Here is a 20,822-nt window from a genome sequence, read left to right as displayed (position 1 = left end):
TCCTCTCTCTCCCACTGCCCCCCTCCCCTGCTCATGTGCTATAAATGAAATATATATTCATTATATATATATATATATATATATATATATATATATATATATAAATGAAATATATAAATATTTCTATAAATTAAAAAAAAGAAATGTATTTTAAAAACATTACTCTGGGGGCACCTGGGTAGTTCAGTCAGTTAAGCATCAACTCTTGGTTTTATTTAGCTCAGGTCATCATCTCACAGTTCATGGGTTCAAGCCTCACATCAGGCTCTGCAATGACAGTGCAGAACTTGCTAGAGATTTTCTCTCTCTCTCCCTCTCCCTCTCTCTCTCTCTCTCTCTGCCCCACCCCAACGCACGTGCGTTCTCGCTCTCAAAATAAATAAATAAACTTAAAACAACAACACATTACTTGGATAGGAAGGACTATAAACTGGGTAAGAGTAACCAATATCACTTCTAAAATATGCAAAAATGTTCAACAACATATTTTAGGTTTTAATAAAAAATGTTTAATCAGATGAACAAAGCAGAATTTACTTTTAAATATATGAAAAATCTCATTTTACAAATTATATAAAAAATCATTTACAAATTCTGATTCCATTAATATTAACTAAAATACGTGTTTAAACACATAAATTACTAGAAACTAAACTCCAAAATGTTATTAGTATTTATCTCTGTGTGGTGAGATTATAGATAATTTTTATTTTCTTCCTTATTTTCTAAATTTTCCATACTTTCCATGGTAAAATTGGAAAAATGGTTTTTCAAATTATTCATCAAAACTCATACCAAGTACCACTTCTCCCTCAAAGAAAAAATAAAAATTGAAGTTCTAAGTCTCACTACTGACTTTTTTTGCAGTTACCTTGGAAAGCCACCTCATGTTGAAGCTAATAAAAAGACCAAGTTTGATCATGAGGCCTGTATTTCCTTAAAAGTACAATATTCTAGTGCTGACTTCAAAACGATTTAAACATTTTCTTGGTACTTTTATTTTGCGCAACAGTTAAGGTGGACACTGTCTATAGGATTATCTAAAACACACCTAACAGGGGCGCCCAGGTGGCTCAGCTGGTTAAGCATATGACTCTTGGTTTCAGCTTAGGTCATGATCTCACGGTTTGTGAGTTCGAGGCCCGCGTCGGGCTCCACACTGACAGTGCAGCACCTGCTTGGGATTCTCTCTCTCTCTCTGCCCCTTGCCTGCTTGCATCCTCTGTCTCTCTCTCTCTCTCTCTCAAAATGACTAAACAAACTTTAAAAAAATACACCCAACATTTTCAAAACTGGAGAATAGTGACAAGTGACATATTCAAGCTCACAGGATGCAATATGACACCAATTAAGTAATTTACAGACTTCTAGAAACAAACCATCTAGAGATCCCACATGAATTATGTGCAGCAGGAGACTGTCTGGTAATACATAATCTTAATTCACTGAAATTTTATTCATGGTTTAAATTCATATGCAATAAACAACCCAGCAAAATGTTATTACTCAAGACACTACAGAATCAGAAAGACTTGATCCCAGAATAAATCTATTACTTTGAAAATCTATATAAAACAATAAATACCTTCCACTTGCCCAGAAAGCAATAAATATACACTTTCCATAGAGGACCTCGATCTACTAAGTAATCTGCCAGAACCAGATACTGATCAGCAGAACCACACACAGATACCGTGTTTTCCTCTCTCTTCCATCTTAAAGTCTATTAATTCTAATGAAGTAGGAAATAAAAACAAAATGTAATCTAAAATGGTTTCTAAAACCTCCATCCCCAAATATCTTAAGCTCAACTCCTGGCACGTAATACTGAATTTTATACATTTCAACCATAAAAGTGTGTTATATTTAAACATACTGACTGAGGGGCGCCTGAGTGGCGCAGTCGGTTAAGCGGCCGACTTCAGCCAGGTCACGATCTCGCGGTCCGTGAGTTCGAGCCCCGCGTCGGGCTCTGGGCTGATGGCTCAGAGCCTGGAGCCTGCTTCCGATTCTGTGTCTCCCTCTCTCTCTGCCCCTCCCCCGTTCATGCTCTGTCTCTCTCTGTCCCAGAAATAAATAAACGTTGAAAAAAAAAAAATTTAAACGTACTGACTGAATTAAACGATTTAATGCTTATGACTATTTCCACACGTTATGGCATTTACCAGGGCCCGCTCTAGACTACGCAGTGCAGAAGACAAACTCTTACATCATAGAGACAGCACATCTTCCAAGTCACACACAGACACTTGGTGCCCTCTTGTGTTCTTTCCCCTGCATCCTGGGACAATTCAGATAAAGCTAATCTCCCCAGAGCGCTCAGCCATTCTAATGCCCTCTATCCCATCTCCCAAAGCTCTCGTGTTTGAGGTCTAGCAGGGCAATTGTAAACTAATCTGAGTTAATGTAGTAACAGATGGCACTAATAAATTTTAATTATTCAATGCATTATCCTCCTAGGAACTACATTTACAAGTTAACACCATTCCCAAAGAGAAAAACTATGGTGAACATGTAGGGCCACAAAAAGAAACTATTAGGAAAGTCAAGACTTTTCTTATTTTATCCCATTTACTAAATAAAATAATTTGAAATTTATATTTAGATATTTTTCAAGCTTTTTGACTGAACCACTCTTGAGATGTGTGTGGAGAGGTGAGATTTTCTGCTAGAGGCAAGTTTCTGTTTGTGGACCACTACAACTATACAGACCCTATTGAAACAGAACCTCTTATTCTACATATTTCAATGTACTATGTGGATTATAACCTCCAAAACATTACTTTACATGAGAAAAGCTAAACACAATGCTAGTCACATGGTGGGGCTCTTCTGCCCCAAATATCAAATGACCTATCCTAGGTCAATCAAGATTCCAGGGGGCTTTCCTCCACTGTTTCTAAGTCAAGTACACCATGATAATTGAGGTTGTCACCATCCCCATATAACACATACATACACAAACATAAACAGACACACACACCAACAATAAAAGCAAACAAAACAAACACCTCCATTAAAGTAAGGACACTCAGAGCAAAACTGCTACTCACTACTGAGTTTTCACTTATGACTAAAAAAGATTCAAATCTGAAACAAAATAGGTACTGATGAACTTATCCACTGATAAATACCACATTTTCATTTTCATTTAGAGTGATTATATATAGGCGATGTTTTCTTATTAAATACAACCGGGTTCTACTGGATTATTTCTACTCTAATTTATCTTCCAGAGTTGAAACAAAGTATGGCATAAAACCCTGTGTTAGCAGGTCACACCACATTTTTCTCTTTTGTTCTTTTTTATGCAATTGTAAAATCTTTCAAATGGCTTTGGTTGTGCTTATTAAGAATTAAATAGCATAATCTCATTTTTCCATGCCTGGACTCAACTAGAAATAAAAAGTTAGTGGATTATGATTCAAAAGTGTGGTTAGAAATTAACTGATAAACAATAATTGTATTCAAACAACACAGGGCATGACATATTAGTTTGTAAAATGGCAAAACTAAACATTAATTCATATAACAATGAAAGCAAATGGTGTAATAAACAACCATTTAATGATTCTTTATTGTTTTCTGAAGAAAAGGATTTTATTCCCCCACAATCTGTGTTTAAGTACATTTTATATCCATATACACTCAAAAGGACCTTTCTATATCAACGTGAACGTTTCTTCTACACTTTGTCTCTTACATGATAGCAAAAAGTTGTAAATACCAGTTACATTTTGTTACAGAGATCATTTCAGTATTTCATGCGTCTCTAATGGGTAGTTCCTATGAAATTACCTGCATGATCACAGTCAAAATCTTATGACCACTGCATGACTACTGCCATGCAAACTATGCTAGAATTTTAATTAAATTTGATTTAAACAAATCATATTTATATTATTTCATCATAGTAGCTTTTAGAGGTACACATCAAAATCTGCTCAACATTTTTACATACAAAACTTAAAAAAGGATGTCTTTCTCTTTGCTTAATGTTTACGAAATGAATGGTCGAAGATTTTTAAATTTTTCCTTAATTTTAAATGGCTTCTTCAAAAGGCATAACCTCCAAATGCCAATACACAGTTCAAGATTTTGTATTCTCGAAGTTACTAAAATCTTTACAGACACCTTTTCTTAAGAATAACAAAGTATGATACAGATACATAATAAGCCTTAAAAAAATACCTGAGAGGTCTTGCCTGGGGATTGCCTGCTTCTACATATGGATGTAAATAATCCTTTATGTAGAGATCAGCAGCACTATTAGAATGGGTGCAAATGAGAATCCTGCTGAAATAAACGGTGCAAATAAAAAGAATGATAAAACACAAAGCTATTCAAGCAGTAGAATACCAAACAAAAGCAGCGGCCATCTTAACATTACACATTCCCCTCAGCCTACTCAGTCTTGTCTACATATCATTCAGTGATGTTTTTAGGAAACTGTACTACTCTTTAAGCTGTCAAGGAAACTGGTTCCCCCAAATCATTTTTTAAATCTATGACACAAAATGTTTTTTGTATGCCCAACTCTTCTGGCTCCAACATATATCACAATTCCTTAGCAATCTTGGAGCTTTGATGGCTATTTAAAAGCTATCATTCTCTACATTGCCAATTTTTTAAAACAGTGTATTTTGAAAGAATTCAAATTTTAGTCCTTTGGGGTTTTGGTGTGGGTCTTTCTTTCTTTTTTTTTTTTTTTTTTTTTTTTTAATTGTCTTAGCTTTGCATTCACAACAAGAACAGAGGTCGTGCCCTCCTAATGAAATCGGAGCACACATAGCACCATCTCACCTCGTCTCCTGCTGCTGGAGTATGTGCTTGACGGCCTGAGCTAGAGTGAACGTTTTGCCTGTCCCATAGGGTCCGATGATGAGGACGGGAGGCAGCTGGATTGAAAGAGGAGTTGTGATGGCCAGAACAGCCTCTTTCTGTTTTGCATTCAGCCGAGGATCCAACTGTTCGTCCCACTGTCTATAGGAAATAAAAATTTATTTTAAACACATGCATCTTTTAATAAACAAAACACAAGAGGATGCTTAATTTTATGGAACCACTAAAAATACTAAAGAAACAGGGGCGCCTGGGTGGCTCAGTCAGTGAAGTGTCCAACTGCAACTCAGGTCACGATCTCACGGTCCGTGAGTTGGGAGCCCCGCATCGGGCTCTGTGGTGACAGATCAGAGCCTGGAGCCTGCTTTGGGTGTGTGTGTGTGTGTGTGTGTGTGTGTGTGTGTGTGTGTGTCCCTCTCTCTGCCCCTCTCCCACACATGCTCTGTCTCTCAAAAATAAACATTAAAAAAACAACAACTTTTTTTTAATACTCAAGAAACAGTGTCTGTAACAACAAATGCTTATTCTATAACTTCTTTTTAGAAAATTACCCAACAGAGTTGGCACAGGCTGTTGATCAAAACTCACTTTAATTACTTTGTCCTATTCCAAGTGCAGAAAGATTCTGATAACTTTAGAAAGCACACAAGTCTAGCTGCTGCCATGTCTATAAATAGTAATGGCAATGAATCAAAAATGTAATTTCCCTGTTACATAAAGGTATCCGAAAACTTTTCTGGTAATAAAGAAGTATTAGTTTCTTCACATTAGCAAGTAAAATGCAAAAAGGAGACGAACCGAATTTCAAATTCTAGTTCACGGAAAGATTTCTTTAGTGAAGTTTAAAACAAGAGGCAAAGAAAAAACTTCTATGTCCTTGGTTGAGAGATACTCAAATGTCACAAAGTTCTGAATTCAGAAAATAGCAGTTTTTTAAAAAAAGATATCAAAAGCCAAACAATACGAATTGTTTTCTAATATTTTCCCACATAATGTACATATGTCCTACTTTGCAGGGTAGAGAACACCTGTCATGGTAGCACAAATGGCTGCTGTAATGAGATCCATCTTATGAGCGTCCCTTCTACGACTTGGCTAAGTTTCGAAGATTTAAATGGACAGCAGATGCTGAAAGGGATCAAACCAAGTAGAGAATCAACAGCATTCTTTCTCACAACTACAATTAAAATACTAAATATTGCAACAACTATGGTAAAAATGCTAGGGATGTGAACCAAAATAGGACGGGCATGTAAAGAGACTCTTAGAAAATTTACAATCAAAGTGCCTACAAAATAATCCTGCAATAGGAGACCATGGTTTAGAGGAAAATTCCTTCTCTCAGAGGCTATACTCTACTTATATCAGAACCGAGTTATTCATGGAAAATCTTAATACTTTCAGTTTTAAAAAATTGTAACTGATGATGTATTCGACAGATTATTTCAAACAAATGAAGGTCTCCTAGGAAATGTAAAACCTTAGGAAATAAACGTTGACTATATGAACACATCACTACTTACTTTTCCGGAATTTAAAATTTTTAAGTAAAAAACAAAAGAACTCTGACCAGTGGCACTAGTTTTCCTGGCAACTGTCCACTAAAGCTCAAGCTTTTTACTCCAAAGAATCTCTCATCATTAAAACAGCTTAGTGACTCATAATTCTGCCAGAACATAGCAGTGTTCCATTTTCTGTAAAGAGGAAATTACTTTTGGTGATCACTAAGCCCAGATCCAATCTAGAGAGAGAACTGTGCAATGGTTACCCCAAACCATCCATGGCATCCCCTCTGCCTTCCTCTACTGCTGAGCCTAGACAGCTAGGACACTCCATTCCTCAGCCTCCTCTGCTAAATATCCAATTCTGCCCAATGAGATAGAGGAAGAGGTACCTCAGAAGGGCTTCTGTACTCAATAGAACACAAACAAAGCCTCACCAGAAGAAAGCCCTTCTTGCTCCTCTGCCTTCCTCCTTCACCTGGCTGGAATGAGCTCGTGGTAAGTAAAACTGTAGCTGCCATCTCATAATCAAGAGGTAATGGACATCAAGAAGGAAACCAACATGCTCTATGGTGCAGAGGAGGTGAGACCTGGGTCCCTGACGGTACTGCAGAGTCCTTGCAAGTCCTAGACCACCTACCTCTGGGCCTCTATCTCTACTTGTTTAAGCCACGGTTAGTTCAGTAAGCTGTTACTTGCATTCATACCTGACCCCAATGGCTCCGTTATCTATACAGGGAAATAATGACATGTGCATCAGATGGTCATTCTAAGATCAAATGAGAATACGTGCAAGCTGTTTAGGGAAATAACTGAGCAATGAGTGCTCAATTAACGTTAGCTTCTATTACTACGTTTACTGAGAGATGTTACTTGGCTAATACACACTTTCAAAACCAAACAAAAATTTTAAAAACACCCTCCAGTTCTTCATATCTGATGACTTCAATGACCTTATAAATAAGACAAACAGTAGGTTAAATAAAAAAGTATAAATCTGAGGGATTAATGACAGATTTATGGGTACAGTTCTCAAATACAATTCCTCTGTTTTTTATTTATATAGCCCATTCTACTCATCAACTGCTTTAGTGTAAACAAATGCTTCGTGTCAGATGAGAAACCATCAATGTCAGTCCCTTCTACAGTTTCTGGTCATGAATGAAGAAGGCCCATGAGTCCAACAAGTTGTCTTTATTACACCACCTGCTCAATAAAGGGAAGAGGACTTACAATACACATGCCAATTATCTCTGATTTTCACAGTTTAAAGGAAGACAGTCTATTCAAGTTTATTCTGAATAAAAAATACTTAATCCCTGAACCAAATTAATCCAATGTCCTTTTCCCCCTGGTCTGATGCATTGTTACATTTACTTCAGAGACCACATGCTCAAGAATAATTTCTCAACTTCATTTATCTATATTCCACCTTATCCCAGAAAAGATTTTAAATGGCTAATGGCTTCTGAGTATGTTCCTACCCTCAGTTACCGTTTAGTTACTATTTAAATTACAGTGGTATGGGGGGCGGGGGGGTTGCCAGGGTGGCTCAGTCGGTTAAACGTCTAACTCTTGATCTCGACTCAGGTCATGATCTCAGGGTTGTGGGATCCAGCCCTGCATCAGGCTCCATGCTAAGCATGGAGTCTGCTGAAGATTCATATTCTCTCTCTCTCTCTCTCTCTCTCTCTCTCTCTCTCTCTCTCTCTCTCCCTCCCCCACCCCACTTGTGCGATGTATCTCTATCCTCTATCTCTCCCCCTAAAATAAAAGTTAAAAAAAAAAAAAAAAGTCTAGAGAGCAAGTTTTGTGTTATGTAACTTTTACAATTTTTTTTTTAATTTGTAAGAAATTAAGCATAGGGCCAATTAAACAAACTTCAAAGCGATTCAATCCAGCTAGAACATGGGAGTTTAGAGGGAGAAAGGAGGTGTCAAGTAGAAAAAATAAAAGAAATCTGAAGCTACTGTTGGAAAACCCTGCCAATGGAACCACATAAAGGGTTGGTGTTCAGCTGCTCAAACTATCAACATATCAAGGAGATGCCTTCAGAGATTTGTAAGCAGTGAAACGAAATGATTATTTTAGCAAACTAACTGGAAGAAACGTGTGGGCTGGACCAGAGAGAACGGAAACACAGCCAGCAGGACAGACGACCGACGAGAAGGCTACTGACATAGTCCAGCTCTAAATTATACACTGACTGTAAGAATGGATGGAGGGGGAAGGGTAGAGAAAAGATGAATCAAATGGGAATTGAGAAGACTGGACTTTTACAACTGGTAGATCACTGATTACTTTCAGGAGAGTGAGGAAGGGAAAAACAGAGATTACAGGGTAAGTATATAAGAATAGCAGAAACATATAAACGACTCCTGCTTGAGAATTTTGGCAGTAAAAAAAAAGAATGGGAAAGGGATAGTGAAGGTAAGCAAAACAAGGGAGAAATAATTTTGTGTGTGTGTTGTGAGGCATGGTGTGCTTTGTTCTGTTTTTAGAACCAAAAGAAATGGAACGTGAGGGGAAGAGGTATATGCCACTTCTAGGCCTGGCCCGTAAAAATGTCCCACATGGTCCTGTGCTCATTCTCTCCCTGCCTGTCAGCTGGACGTCAACATGCAGGGTGAACCCTTGGAAACCACGTACTGAAGATACCAGATCCTCCATCAGTGATGGAACCGGGCTGCCCAACCATGACTGGATTGACATGAGTAGTAAATAAATACACTTCCATTGTGGAGAGCCAATGAGATTAAAAAAGAAAGAAAAGGGAAAGAAAGGTAGAAAGAATAGGGCAGAAGCAGGGGCCAGGAGGATAAAAATCCAAGGAAAAGGACGAAGAGAAAGATGCAGTCATACGTCTGTCACTGTTCGTATGGAAACAAATTAGAACTATCGCTATAAAGATATTTATGAAGGGGCACCCAGGTGGCTCAGTTGGTTAAGCATTCAACTCTTGATTTTGGCATGATCTCACGGTTCATGAGATTGAGTCCTGCATCGGGCTCCACGCTAATGGTGCAGAGCCTGCTTGAGATTCTCTCTCTACCTCTCTCTTGCTCCTTTAGTTCTCTCTCTCTCTCTCTTTCTCTCTCTCTCTCTCTCTCTCAAAATAAGTAAATAAAAAGATACTCGTGAAGATGTACCAAAGTGAATTTAAGCAGGAAAATATTTATACAACCATTAACCTGAGAGCAGTTTCAGAAATATTATCTTCTGTGATACTTTCTCCATTTTCTTAAATTATAAAAAGGCCTCCTATATGAAAAAATCATTTTAAATTAACTGCTTGAACCACTTTTTAAAAAGTCCTAATTTTCCCACTCAACTTCTACTCAAAAATATTCCTGAATTGCTTGGCATGCTGTCAAATTAAGGTTGTTGAGAAAAACGATAGAACTCATTTAGACACTGAGAAAAAGTGAAGAAAATACATGACCAATCCCAAATGTTTCCTTCTAAGGGCTCTTTTACTCTCCTTTCTCAACTAAAACACGGTGCCTGGAGATTATAGCAAATTCACTTATAAAACTATATTGACATTATTTGATACAGATGTTCAACATAAGATTAACATAACTTCCTTTAAGGAGGCATCTCCTTTTTTATACCTGTTGGGACTCCAAGGTATGGTTGGAGTCATAGTGATGTCTGGAAACAAAACCCCATTGTCCTTGATCCTGTCTAGCGCATAATGCATTTCACAGAGGGGTAATCGATTTAATTGAAACTGAAGTTCAACCTGAGACACAAAATAAAATTAAAAAAAAAAACGCATTAACACAAACAAACAACCATTAATACAAACATCAATACTTGCACCTTGCTTGCTAGAAAACTTTGTGGAGATAACCTTTAAAGGGAAGCCAAGTTTAGATATTCTTTTAAATGTAATGAGACTTTAATAAATTATTATGGCTAATATTTGCTTTACTATGCACTTTACATAAATGATCTCATTTAGTAGTACCAATGATGTATATATCATTATTAACCTCATTTTAACCTCTAAAGTGAAGCGCTTGTGAATTACTTCATATCTAAATAAAGGTTATCTGCTTCTACCATATTCCTATTAATAACATATTTGATAAAATCAGTAGAACATATGTGAAATATCAGCTTTCAAGTGATAAAAACCAAGCATAGGACACTATCAATTTACTACAAATAAATAACATTCACCAAATTTTATGTTTTAAAAGAAAAAGGGGGTGCCTGAGTGGCTCAGTCAGTTGAGCATCCGACCTCGGCTCAGGTCGTGATCTCATGGTTCATGCCGCGTTCGGCTCCGTGCTGACAACTCAGAGCCTGGAGCCTGCTTCGGATTCTGTGTCTCCTCCTCTCTCTGCCCCTCCCCTGCTTGCGCTCTCTCTCTGTCTCTCACAAATAAGTAAATGTAAAAAAAAAAAAAAAAAAAAAAAAAAAAAATTTAAATAAATAAAAAGGAAAAGGAAAGAAAGGAAGAAAATTTTAAAAAAGAGGGGCGCCCGGGTGGCTTAGGCGGTTAAGCATCGGACTCTTCACCTCAGCTCAGGTCCTGATATCAAACTCTTGAGTTCAAGCTCCGTGTTGGGTTCCACACTAGGCATGGAGCCTACTTACATAAAAAAATAAATGAACAAATGAATGAGTGAATGATTAGCTTTCTGGTTAACTAGGGCAGAGTGAACACACGTTCACCAAAAAAACCATACAGAGAAGAGAATATGAACCACCTCAGGTGAGAACTGTCCTCAGAAACCACCTCGGGTGAGAACTGTCTCTGGATGTAGCTTAGCTTCCTTTAATTTGTTCTTCTGCCGATTTAAAATTCCAGGGTTGCCTGGCTGGCTTAGTTGGTAGAGCGTGTAACTCTTGATCTCCGGGGTTGTGAGTTCGAGCCCCACACTGGGTGTAGAGATTACTTAAAAATAAAATGTCCATTAAAAAAAAAAGAAATACATAAAATACAATTCAGGGCGCCTGGGTGGCTCAGTCGATTAAGCGTCCAACACTTGATTTCCACGCAGGTCACGATCTCACAGTTCATAAGCTGAAGCCCCACGTTGGGCTACACGATGACAGTGTGAAGCTTGCTTGGGATTCTCCTTCTCTCTCTCTGTCTCTCTCTCTGTCTCTCTCTTTCTCTCTCTCTCTCTCTCTCAAAATAAATAAACTTAAAAAAACATATAAAATAAAACAAAACTCTAATCAGAAAGTTTGGCCTTGTATAAGACTGGAACATTATAGATGTTACTTAGATAAAGACAACTGGTTTTAAGGTCCAATTCTCCACCCGCCACTATAACACTTCAAAGTCAACTGCACTTCTCATGACGGCAGAGGAACGAAAACAAGGACACTAAGACAACCACAGTTAAGTCGCCCCACATCAAAACACACCTGTGTGTCATAATCAGGCCGAAGATTAAGTTCTTCACAGCATTCCCTGGATATCCTTAAAAATATATATTCTTTTGTTTTCTCTTCAATAGTAGCTTCATAAACCTTCTCTTTGGTTCCCTGGGTCTGTACTAACTTCTCTTTAGGGACTGGTAATAAATAAACAGCATTGACTTTGGTCATCACCAGCCGTCCAGCCAAAGTATCTTCAGAAAGTGTTTCAGTAAGCTTAAAGCGACCAAAAAGTTGTCCATTCTGAGCATACTTTGCGCCTCCAGAAACTCCCGTGAGCATGAAGCTTGCTAGAATCTGCAATTGCACTTTAAGGTTGAACCTAAAGCATAAGGAGAAAAGGAGTTTGAATATTTTATATATCAAAAACATAAAAACTAAAAGAGTAGAATAAATCAAATTTAAACATACAAAAACGTAAAACTTCATCATTATCAATTCCACCCCATCAAGCTACAAATTATATACATATACTACTTATCTGCCTTTAATCCGTGCTGGAAACAAAACTTTCTTTAAGCGAATAAACTCTCACCCAAGTTACATCAAGACACGTACTTAGTTGAAGAATACGAACATTCTTAACACCTGAACATTTAAGATAAAGCTAACTATATTTTAATAAAATGAAGTATTTTATATTAATATGAAAATCTGCTTAAACATACCATAGGGGCCACTGAAACTAAAATCACCTAAAGCCAGTAAGAAATGTGCTATGTGGGAACTACAATGGACTTTTTTTCTTTCAGTGCTATTAACAAATACAATCCAGAAGAAACTTTCTGTTCATGACCACATTGAGACAGTTGTCAGGCAGGAATTATGGGAGGAGAGGGTAAAGCCTAGCTTATTACACAACGGCGAGCGCACTCGCTTGCACTCCCACGTCTGCACGTGAGCGTGAGAGAGAATATGTGTGTCAAATAAGGGCAGGGAATCAAGATCTACATGGTCAAGAAATAAGTGAAAGAAAGATCTGAACTGACAGCTTCCTCCCTTGCCATTTTGAAACAGTGCTGTGAGAGAGAAGACAAAGCAGCAAAAGAGGGAAGGACATTTTCTACTTATTCTTAGGAAAGTTTAAAATATGTGAATAAAAAAATTGTTCTAGAATCTATACATCCATTTTTGGAAAAAGCTACTTTTTAATGGTACTGCTGAACTGTTTTCTTTTCAAATCTTCTTTTGAATACATGATGCCGAGAATGTCTTATAAATTCTTAAGGAAAAAAGGAAAAAGAAACTTTTTAAAAATATTGAACATCTCCTTAATGGAAACATCTGCTTACAATATTAGGAAAACAAATCTAATTAAAACACTGTATTAAAAATTTGAATAGTGGGCCTCCTGATTGGCTCAGTCACTTAACGTCTGACTTTGGCTCAGATCATGATCTCCCGGTTCGTGGGTTCAGGCCCCGCCTCAGGCTCTGTGCTGACAGTTCAGAGCCCGGAGCCTGCTTTGGATTCTTTCTCTCCCTCTCTCTCTCTGCCCCTCCCCCACTCATGTTCTGTCTCTCAAAAATGAATAAATGTTAAAAAATTATTTTAAAAATTTGAATATCCATTTACATACTTTAAAGTTCCAAAGTATAAGGGAAGAGAAATATTGTTAGAGAAATCTTTAAGAAAAATAACACATATGAATAGCTATTTGTGCATGTAATAAATAATAGGAGTTTACAAGTTCCAATAGTAATTTAAAAATAAAAAACAGGGGCGCCTGGGTGGCGCAGTCGGTTAAGCGTCCGACTTCAGCCAGGTCATGATCTCGCGGTCCGTGAGTTCGAGCCCCGCGTCAGGCTCTGGGCTGATGGCTCAGAGCCTGGAGCCTGTTTCCTATTCTGTGTCTCCCTCTCTCTCTGCCCCTTGCCCGTTCATGCTCTGTCTCTCTCTGTCCCCAAAATAAATAAACGTTGAAAAAAAATAAAAATAAAAATAAATAAAAAATAAAAATAAATAAAAAACATAAGGGGAGGCTGGCTGGCTCAGTCAATTAACGTCCGACTTCGGCTCAGGTCATGATCTCACAGTCCGTGAGTTCCAGCCCCGTGTCGGGCTCTGTGCTGACAGCTCGGAGCCTGGAGTCTGCTTCAAATTCTATGTCTCCCTCTCTCTCTGCTCCTCCCCTGCTCATGCTCTCTCTCTCCTTCAAAAGTAAATAAAAACATTAAAAAAAAATTTTTTTTAAATAGAACACATAAGACTACACAAACATACGTAACTACATACTAAAGTTAGTATTCAAAAATGTGGCTTTATATGAATAACAAATGAATTCTAGCAGAATTTGCCATGTGCATGTGTGGAATTATTAAAAATTACATTATATTTTTCTCATTCTCTACACATTTCACTAGATGCAAACTAGAAAAGTAGGGTGATAACTTAAAGAAATACAGTTTGTATGTTAACTAGTTACATTTGGCTCCTTAAAGACTAGAACGTGCAGTAAGATTCACATAAAAATCATTCCTAAAATAAAAATAAAAGTATACTACACTCTCTAGTTTACATAAAATCTATGTTCACCTGTCCTTTTTTTCTTTTTATTAACAAAACAGGTTAATATAACAACCATAATATAATATGGCAGACTGGGAAAGTATCCTTAACAGAACCCAGAAAACAGTGCGTGTTTGTTCCTCCTTACCTTTTTTTAAATCGGCTCTCTGGAAAATAAAAGTACTAAGAAATATAGCTCTTCCCACAGAAGGTACATCATATGTTCAATTTTTTTTAATGTTTGTTTATTTTTGAGAGAGACAGACAGACAGACAGACAGAGTATGAGCAGTGGAGGGGCAGAGAGAGGGAGACAGAATCTGAAGCAGGCTCCAAGCTCTGAGCTTTCAGCACAGAGCCCAACGTGGGACTCGAACTCACGAACTGTGAGATCATGACCTGAGCGAAGCCAGATGCTCAACCCACTAGCCACCCAGGCGCTTCCCTGTTCTATTTTAAAGCATATGTCTCTCTAAAACGACATAGACTTTCTAGTAGAAGTTACAGCTAGTAAGATTTAATTTTCTAAAAAATTAACAGGCTAGGGGCACCTGGGTGGCTCAATCGGTTAAGCTTCCGACTTCGCCTCAGGTCATGATCTCAGGGTTCATGAGTTCGAGCCCCGCATCATAGTCTCTGCTGTCAGCATGGAGCCCGATTCGGATCCTCTGTCCCCCTCTCTCTGCCCTTCCCCCACTTGTGCCCACTCTCTCAAAAAAAACAAAAACAAAAACAAAAAACATTTAAAAATAAAATAAAATATCAAAAATGGGTTTTATTACGTTAATAAAATGTATTTTGATGAAGTTACGATAGTAAGCTTTCTTAGGTATTTAAAATAACGTATTTTTAAGATTGAATAATTCAGAAACACCTTAAAAACAAAATATATCCTACAATTTAAAAAGATATTTCTTGGCGCCTGGGTGGCGCAGTCGGTTAAGCGTCCGACTTCAGCCAGGTCACGATCTCGCGGTCCGTGAGTTCGAGCCCCGCGTCGGGCTCTGGGCTGATGGCTCGGAGCCTGGAGCCTGTTTCCGATTCTGTGTCTCCCTCTCTCTCTGCCCCTCCCCCGTTCATGCTCTGTCTCTCTCTGTCCCAAAAATAAATAAACGTTGAAAAAAAAAAATTTAAAAAGATATTTCTTAATAAAAAGAAAACCCATCTTGCCATTAATGCTTGCCACATTTTGAAATCCACCTTAAAGCTTACACACTTCCTCGCCTTTTGGGAAATGGCAGAATAGCAGGCATGCAAATTTTGACCAATTTCACATCACACCTAGCTACAAGAAATACGGCTCGATCAATCTTAGCAACAGTTCTCTCTCTTGAAAAGAAACAGCTGAAAAGAACAGTTCTCTCTCTTTCAAAGAATTTCAGTGCTATTCAGAGAATTTCACTTTACACGATTTCCGACTAAATGAATGATAACAAAAATCAACCAAGGTAATAAGCCAATACCTGGGTTTGCTGAGGCGAGCCCAACAGGCGCCTCGCCTCGTCCATCTGAACGATGAAATGTGCGTCCACACACCAGGCCTGTCGTGCCAGCTGCCAGCACTGAGAAGCCACAACAACCTGATCAGGCTGGGCCCGCACACACTTTCATGGGCACAATTACGTTGGCCAAAGCCAATTTCTTTTGAAAATGTTTATCTAAGAATCAAGTGGATTCCACTTCAAGGCAGAATCATAACTCAATGAACGCATATCAACACGGAGCTGAAGACAAGAGAAATACTTTGTTTTTAATCTCGCAGGAACTCGGAAGCATTTTCCAAAACTTAACTGAAACGAAGTATTATCCTTACCACCTCCACACAACTCACACTAAAACTTAACATTAAAAGAAACCTTAATTTCTGGACTGCTTTGAAAAACCATCCCTTTCTTTAAAGTAAAGAAAATAAAAAGATAAACTTGATTACTACATCCAAACGCAAGCCAAAATATATCCTGTCTAATTTTGAGAGGCTTCATTCAATCCTTTTTCAAGGAAGGAATGTTAAGGCGACCATGTAGAAGTATAGTCCAATCTTTACAATTAAAATGTACACTATCGGTGTGAAGTCCCTCGACACTGCTTTCGTGATTAGCACTATTCTGCTTAAACTGTCAAAGTTCGCAAACGACCAATATATTCTCGGTGACCTTAGGAAATATTCTATCCATCATGTGCTAGGTCTGACTACATCTAAAGAGGCACGTTCCTGAGCATACCGAATACATTATTACCATCAATACACATCCAGGGTATTTAGAGGGAGTCTATTTACCCAAACCATTGTGTTCTGGCTTTAAGGGGAGTCTCAATTCACAATAAAACATTCTTCACCATTCTAATGGTGACTTGGGTTTGCTTTGATGACTGGTACCGATTGAACCGACAAGTAAAATGACCCAATCAGACACACTAGAGCATGGCCCAAGGATCAAATCCAACCTTCAACCTGTTTTCTGGAGAGCCCTTGACTAAGAACGAACGATTTACAAGAACAAAACAGAGAAGCTATGCAACAAAAACTGTATGAAGTCCACAAAGCCTTTAATATTTACTTGCTGGCCCTTTACAGAAAAAGTGTGCTGATAACCTATGCTACAACAGAGTTTAGTAGCTGCATACAGACCTCCCCCAAATCCATTTTTTAAATATATCTGTCATGTTATTTGTGCTTAAAGAATGATCAAAATGTGAATTAAATTCAAGGCAACATGAAAACGTAAATAAATGTCACGTTTAAAGGGGAAAGAAGGAAAAAACAGAAAATGAGCTTTCGGAAGCACCATATACAAAACTTTCTCAAAGATTCTTGAAAATCCTTCACTTATGTCTGTTATGGGGCCCTTGTCCATCTGCTTACAGATACCCGCTGAGAACTCCATCTACTAGTAGGATTTGCTTCTTTGTATGTGTACCACTGCTATGCTGTACTTCACAAAATTTTACAAGCCTGTCAAATTCAGAAGTGTAATTTACCAGCCTTCACATCCAGGGTTACCTGTGGGTGAGAGAATCACTGAAAATTTTCCAGAATTCTCTGACGCAGTAACTATCTACTTGTCACATTAGACGTGTAGCAATAAATTCTCATCTCTGTCTTTAAGATCCTTCAAACTCTTGTGCAGTTAGCATATGTAACACATAAAAAGTGACCCTACAGACTTACATTCAGGTTGTAAACATCGCTATCTGAGTCAATAACTATTTTAAAGATCTAATTTTTAAGACTAAAAAAAAGAGAGAAAGCTCAGATGTTCCTATAAAAAGACTACTGTATACAGTCTTACCGCGGTCTTACCACGTTATCTACATTCTGTCTTAACTACAATCTTTCTTGTCATACCGGAGGGCGATTTTACACCTTGATCATCAAGAGCTGCAACTGACATCATTCTAGCTTCCTTCCCATTTCTTTGCTTTTTTCTTAGTATAGTAGTAATAGGAGGTCATGGCACAACATTTCAAAAATAGAGAGAACCACATCAGAACATAAAACTCACTTGTAATTTCACCAGCCAGAACACTTTGCTTTAACTCTTCAGTATTTTTATATACAAATATATTCATATATGTGTGTGTACATACAAAATCAGAACTGCAGTGGCTGCTTTTGTAACTAACATATCTTCCCCTTTATATTGTATCATGAGCATATTTACTGACTCAAAAATTCTTCGAGAACATAATTTCAATACAGTAGTCCCCCCCTTATCTCCAGCACATATGTCCCAAGCCCCCTAGCAACTGCTTGAAGCCATGAATAGTGCCAAACCCTACACACACTATGTTTTTCCCTACACATACACACCTATGATAAAATTTTATATGTTCACATAGTAAAAGATTAACAATAGCTAATAATGTAACAGTTATAACAATATACTGTAATAAAAGCTATGTGCGTGGGGCATCTCCCTCAAAATATCTGATTGTACTGCACTCATGCTTCTTGTGATGATGTGAGATGATCAAAGGCCTAGGTGATGACATGAAGTTAGTGAGGTGAAGTGAAATGAAGTGAGGTGACATAAGCATAGTGTCGCAGCATTAGGCTATCGCTGACCTGATGATGTATCTCAAGCAGGATCATCAACTGGACCACAGCTGACCACAGTTAAGTGAAACCTCAGAAAGTGAACCGCGGACAAGGGAGAACTACTGCAGTTTCGGATCATATGGCTATTAATTTACTTAACGTGCTCTTCACTACTCTTGAAAGACATTTGTTTACAAGCATCTTTAATTTAAGAATCTCCTGTTCTTTCTTCAGGATGATTCCTCATAATTACTACACCAAAAGGATCAAACCTTCTAAAGACCCTTAAAACAAACTGCCAAAAAACAGATCTACCCTATGACCCAGCAACAGCACTGCTAGGAATTTACCCAAGGGATACAGGAGTGCTGATGCATAGAGGCACTTGTACCCCAATGTTAATAGCAGCGCTCTCAACAATAGCCAAATTATGGAAAGAGCCTAAATGTCCATCCACTGATGAATGGATAAAGAAATTGTGGTTTACATACACAATGGAGTACTACGTGGCAATGACAAAGAATGAAATAGGGCCTTTTATAGCAACGTGGATGGAACTGGAGAGTGTTATGCTAAGTGAAATAAGTCATAGAAAGAAAGACAGATACCATATGTTTTCACTCTTATGTGGATCCTGAGAAACTTAACAGAAGACCATGGGGAGGGGAAGGAAAAAAAAAATGGTTAGAGAGGGAGGGAGCCAAAACATAAGAGACTCTTAAAAACTGAGAACAAACTGAGGGTTGATGGGGGGTGGGAGGAAGGAGGAGGGTGGGTGATGGGCATTGAGGAGGGCACCTTTTGGGATGAGCACCGGGTGTTGTATGAAAATCAATCTGACAATAAACTTCATATTGAAATTAAAAAATAATAATAATAAAATAAAATAAAAACAAACTGCCAAATAAGTAACTTTCCTCCAGAAATATACCAACTTAGTTTGCCACCAGTGTTCGTTTCATGTTGCAGATATTTTCAAGCCTCTTCTATGGGTTTTAGAAGCCTTTGCAAGGTGCTCTCAGAGTGAACTTTCATCCACTTAGTTTTTTTTTTTTTTTTTTAATTTTTTTTTTCAACATTTATTTATTTTTGGGACAGAGAGAGACAGAGCATGAACGGGGGAGGGGCAGAGAGAGAGGGAGACACAGAATCCGAAACAGGCTCCAGGCTCTGAGCCATCAGCCCAGAGCCCGACGCGGGGCTCGAACTCACGGACCGCGAGATCGTGACCTGGCTGAAGTCGGACGCTTAACCGACTGCGCCACCCAGGCGCCCCTCCACTTAGTTTCTTGATCAGAATCTGACCTCCACAATTTTGTAGGGTTTATTCTTTTATCTAATCAAATTTCCATTTAAAAAAAATTATTTTTAATGTAATCATCCACAAGTTTATTGGTCTTTAGTTATAAGTTCTGAGATAATATATATGGAATGATTTTTAAACCTGAATATTAAACAAATAATTTTTTCTGAATTTCTATTATGGTACTCCAAAGTAGTCTCTTAAGATTCTGGTAAGCTTCTAAACTCTATTTCATCCCGGGGCACCTGGGTGGCTCAGTTGGTTGAGCAACTGACTCTTGATTTCCACTCGGGTGGTGATCCCAGGGTCATGGGATCAAGCCCTACATCAGGCTCCACACTGAGTGTGGAACCTGCTTGAGATTCTCTTTCTCCCTGTGCCCCTCTCCCTCATTCGCGCATTCTCTCTCTCTCTCTCTCTCTAAGATAAAATTAACAGGGGCCTGGGCTCAGTCAGTTGAGAGTCCAACTTCAGCTCAGATCATGATCTCATAATTTGTGGGTTCAAGCCCCATACTGGGCAGGGCTCTGTGCTGACAGCTTAGAGCCTGGCACCTGCTTTGGATTCAGTATCTTCCCCTCCTTCTCTGCCCCTCCCCTGCTCATGCTCTATCTCTCAAAAATGAATAAATGTTAAAAAAATTCTTTTAATAAAAAATAAGCTATTCCATCCCAAACTTTATGATTTTATCAAAGTGTTCTTTACTAAGGAAAAGGAATCTATGACCATGTAAATAACATATATGCACAGTAATAATGTGAATATACATGTTACAAGCCACTGTCCTTGTTATTTAATAAGTGACTATTTCATTAGAACTGTATATAGACAGGGGCGCCTGGGTGGCGCAGTTGGTTAAGCGTCCGACTTCAGCCAGGTCACGATCTCGCGGTCTGTGAGTTCGAGCCCCGCGTCGGGCTCTGGGTTGATGGCTCAGAGCCTGGAGCCTGTTTCCGATTCTGTGTCTCCCTCTCTCTCTGCCCCTCCCCCGTTCATGCTCTGTCTCTCTCTGTCCCAAAAATAAATAAACGTTGAAAAAAAAAAAAATTAAAAAAAAAAAGAACTGTATATAGACAGTCAGTGAAAGTCTTGTAAGAGGGACACCTGGGTGGCCCAGTTGATTAAGCAACCTACTCTTGATTTCAGCTCAGGTCATTTCACGTTTCATCAGTTAGACCCCTGCATCGAGGTCTGTGCTGACAGTGTGGAGCCTGCTTGGGGTCCTCTGT

The 20,822-nt window shown here is 38.3% G+C and overlaps 1 protein-coding gene across 8 annotated transcripts in view; it reads right to left on the bottom strand.

Moving 5' to 3' along the window:
• Nucleotides 1-20,822, bottom strand: part of HELZ (helicase with zinc finger) — a 163,101-nt gene that overhangs the window by 80,018 nt on the left and 62,261 nt on the right. For 7 of the 8 annotated variants that reach the window (XM_023244319.2, XM_023244321.2, XM_023244320.2 and 4 more), the window contains 4 exons: nt 11,733-12,066; nt 9,959-10,089; nt 4,804-4,983; nt 4,192-4,296 (listed from right to left, as the gene is read on the bottom strand). In XM_023244319.2, the coding sequence (XP_023100087.2) occupies nt 4,192-4,296; nt 4,804-4,983; nt 9,959-10,089; nt 11,733-12,066 (750 nt within the window). The remainder of the gene's footprint in view (nt 1-4,191; nt 4,297-4,803; nt 4,984-9,958; nt 10,090-11,732; nt 12,067-20,822) is intronic. The other variant, XM_023244323.2, reaches the window with a different exon arrangement.

Source organism: Felis catus, chromosome E1 (genome assembly GCF_018350175.1).
Source record: "Felis catus isolate Fca126 chromosome E1, F.catus_Fca126_mat1.0, whole genome shotgun sequence".
Lineage (NCBI taxonomy): Eukaryota > Metazoa > Chordata > Mammalia > Carnivora > Felidae > Felis > Felis catus.
The sequence above is the reverse complement of the archived record's forward strand: the minus strand, read 5'-3'. Positions and strand labels throughout refer to the sequence as shown.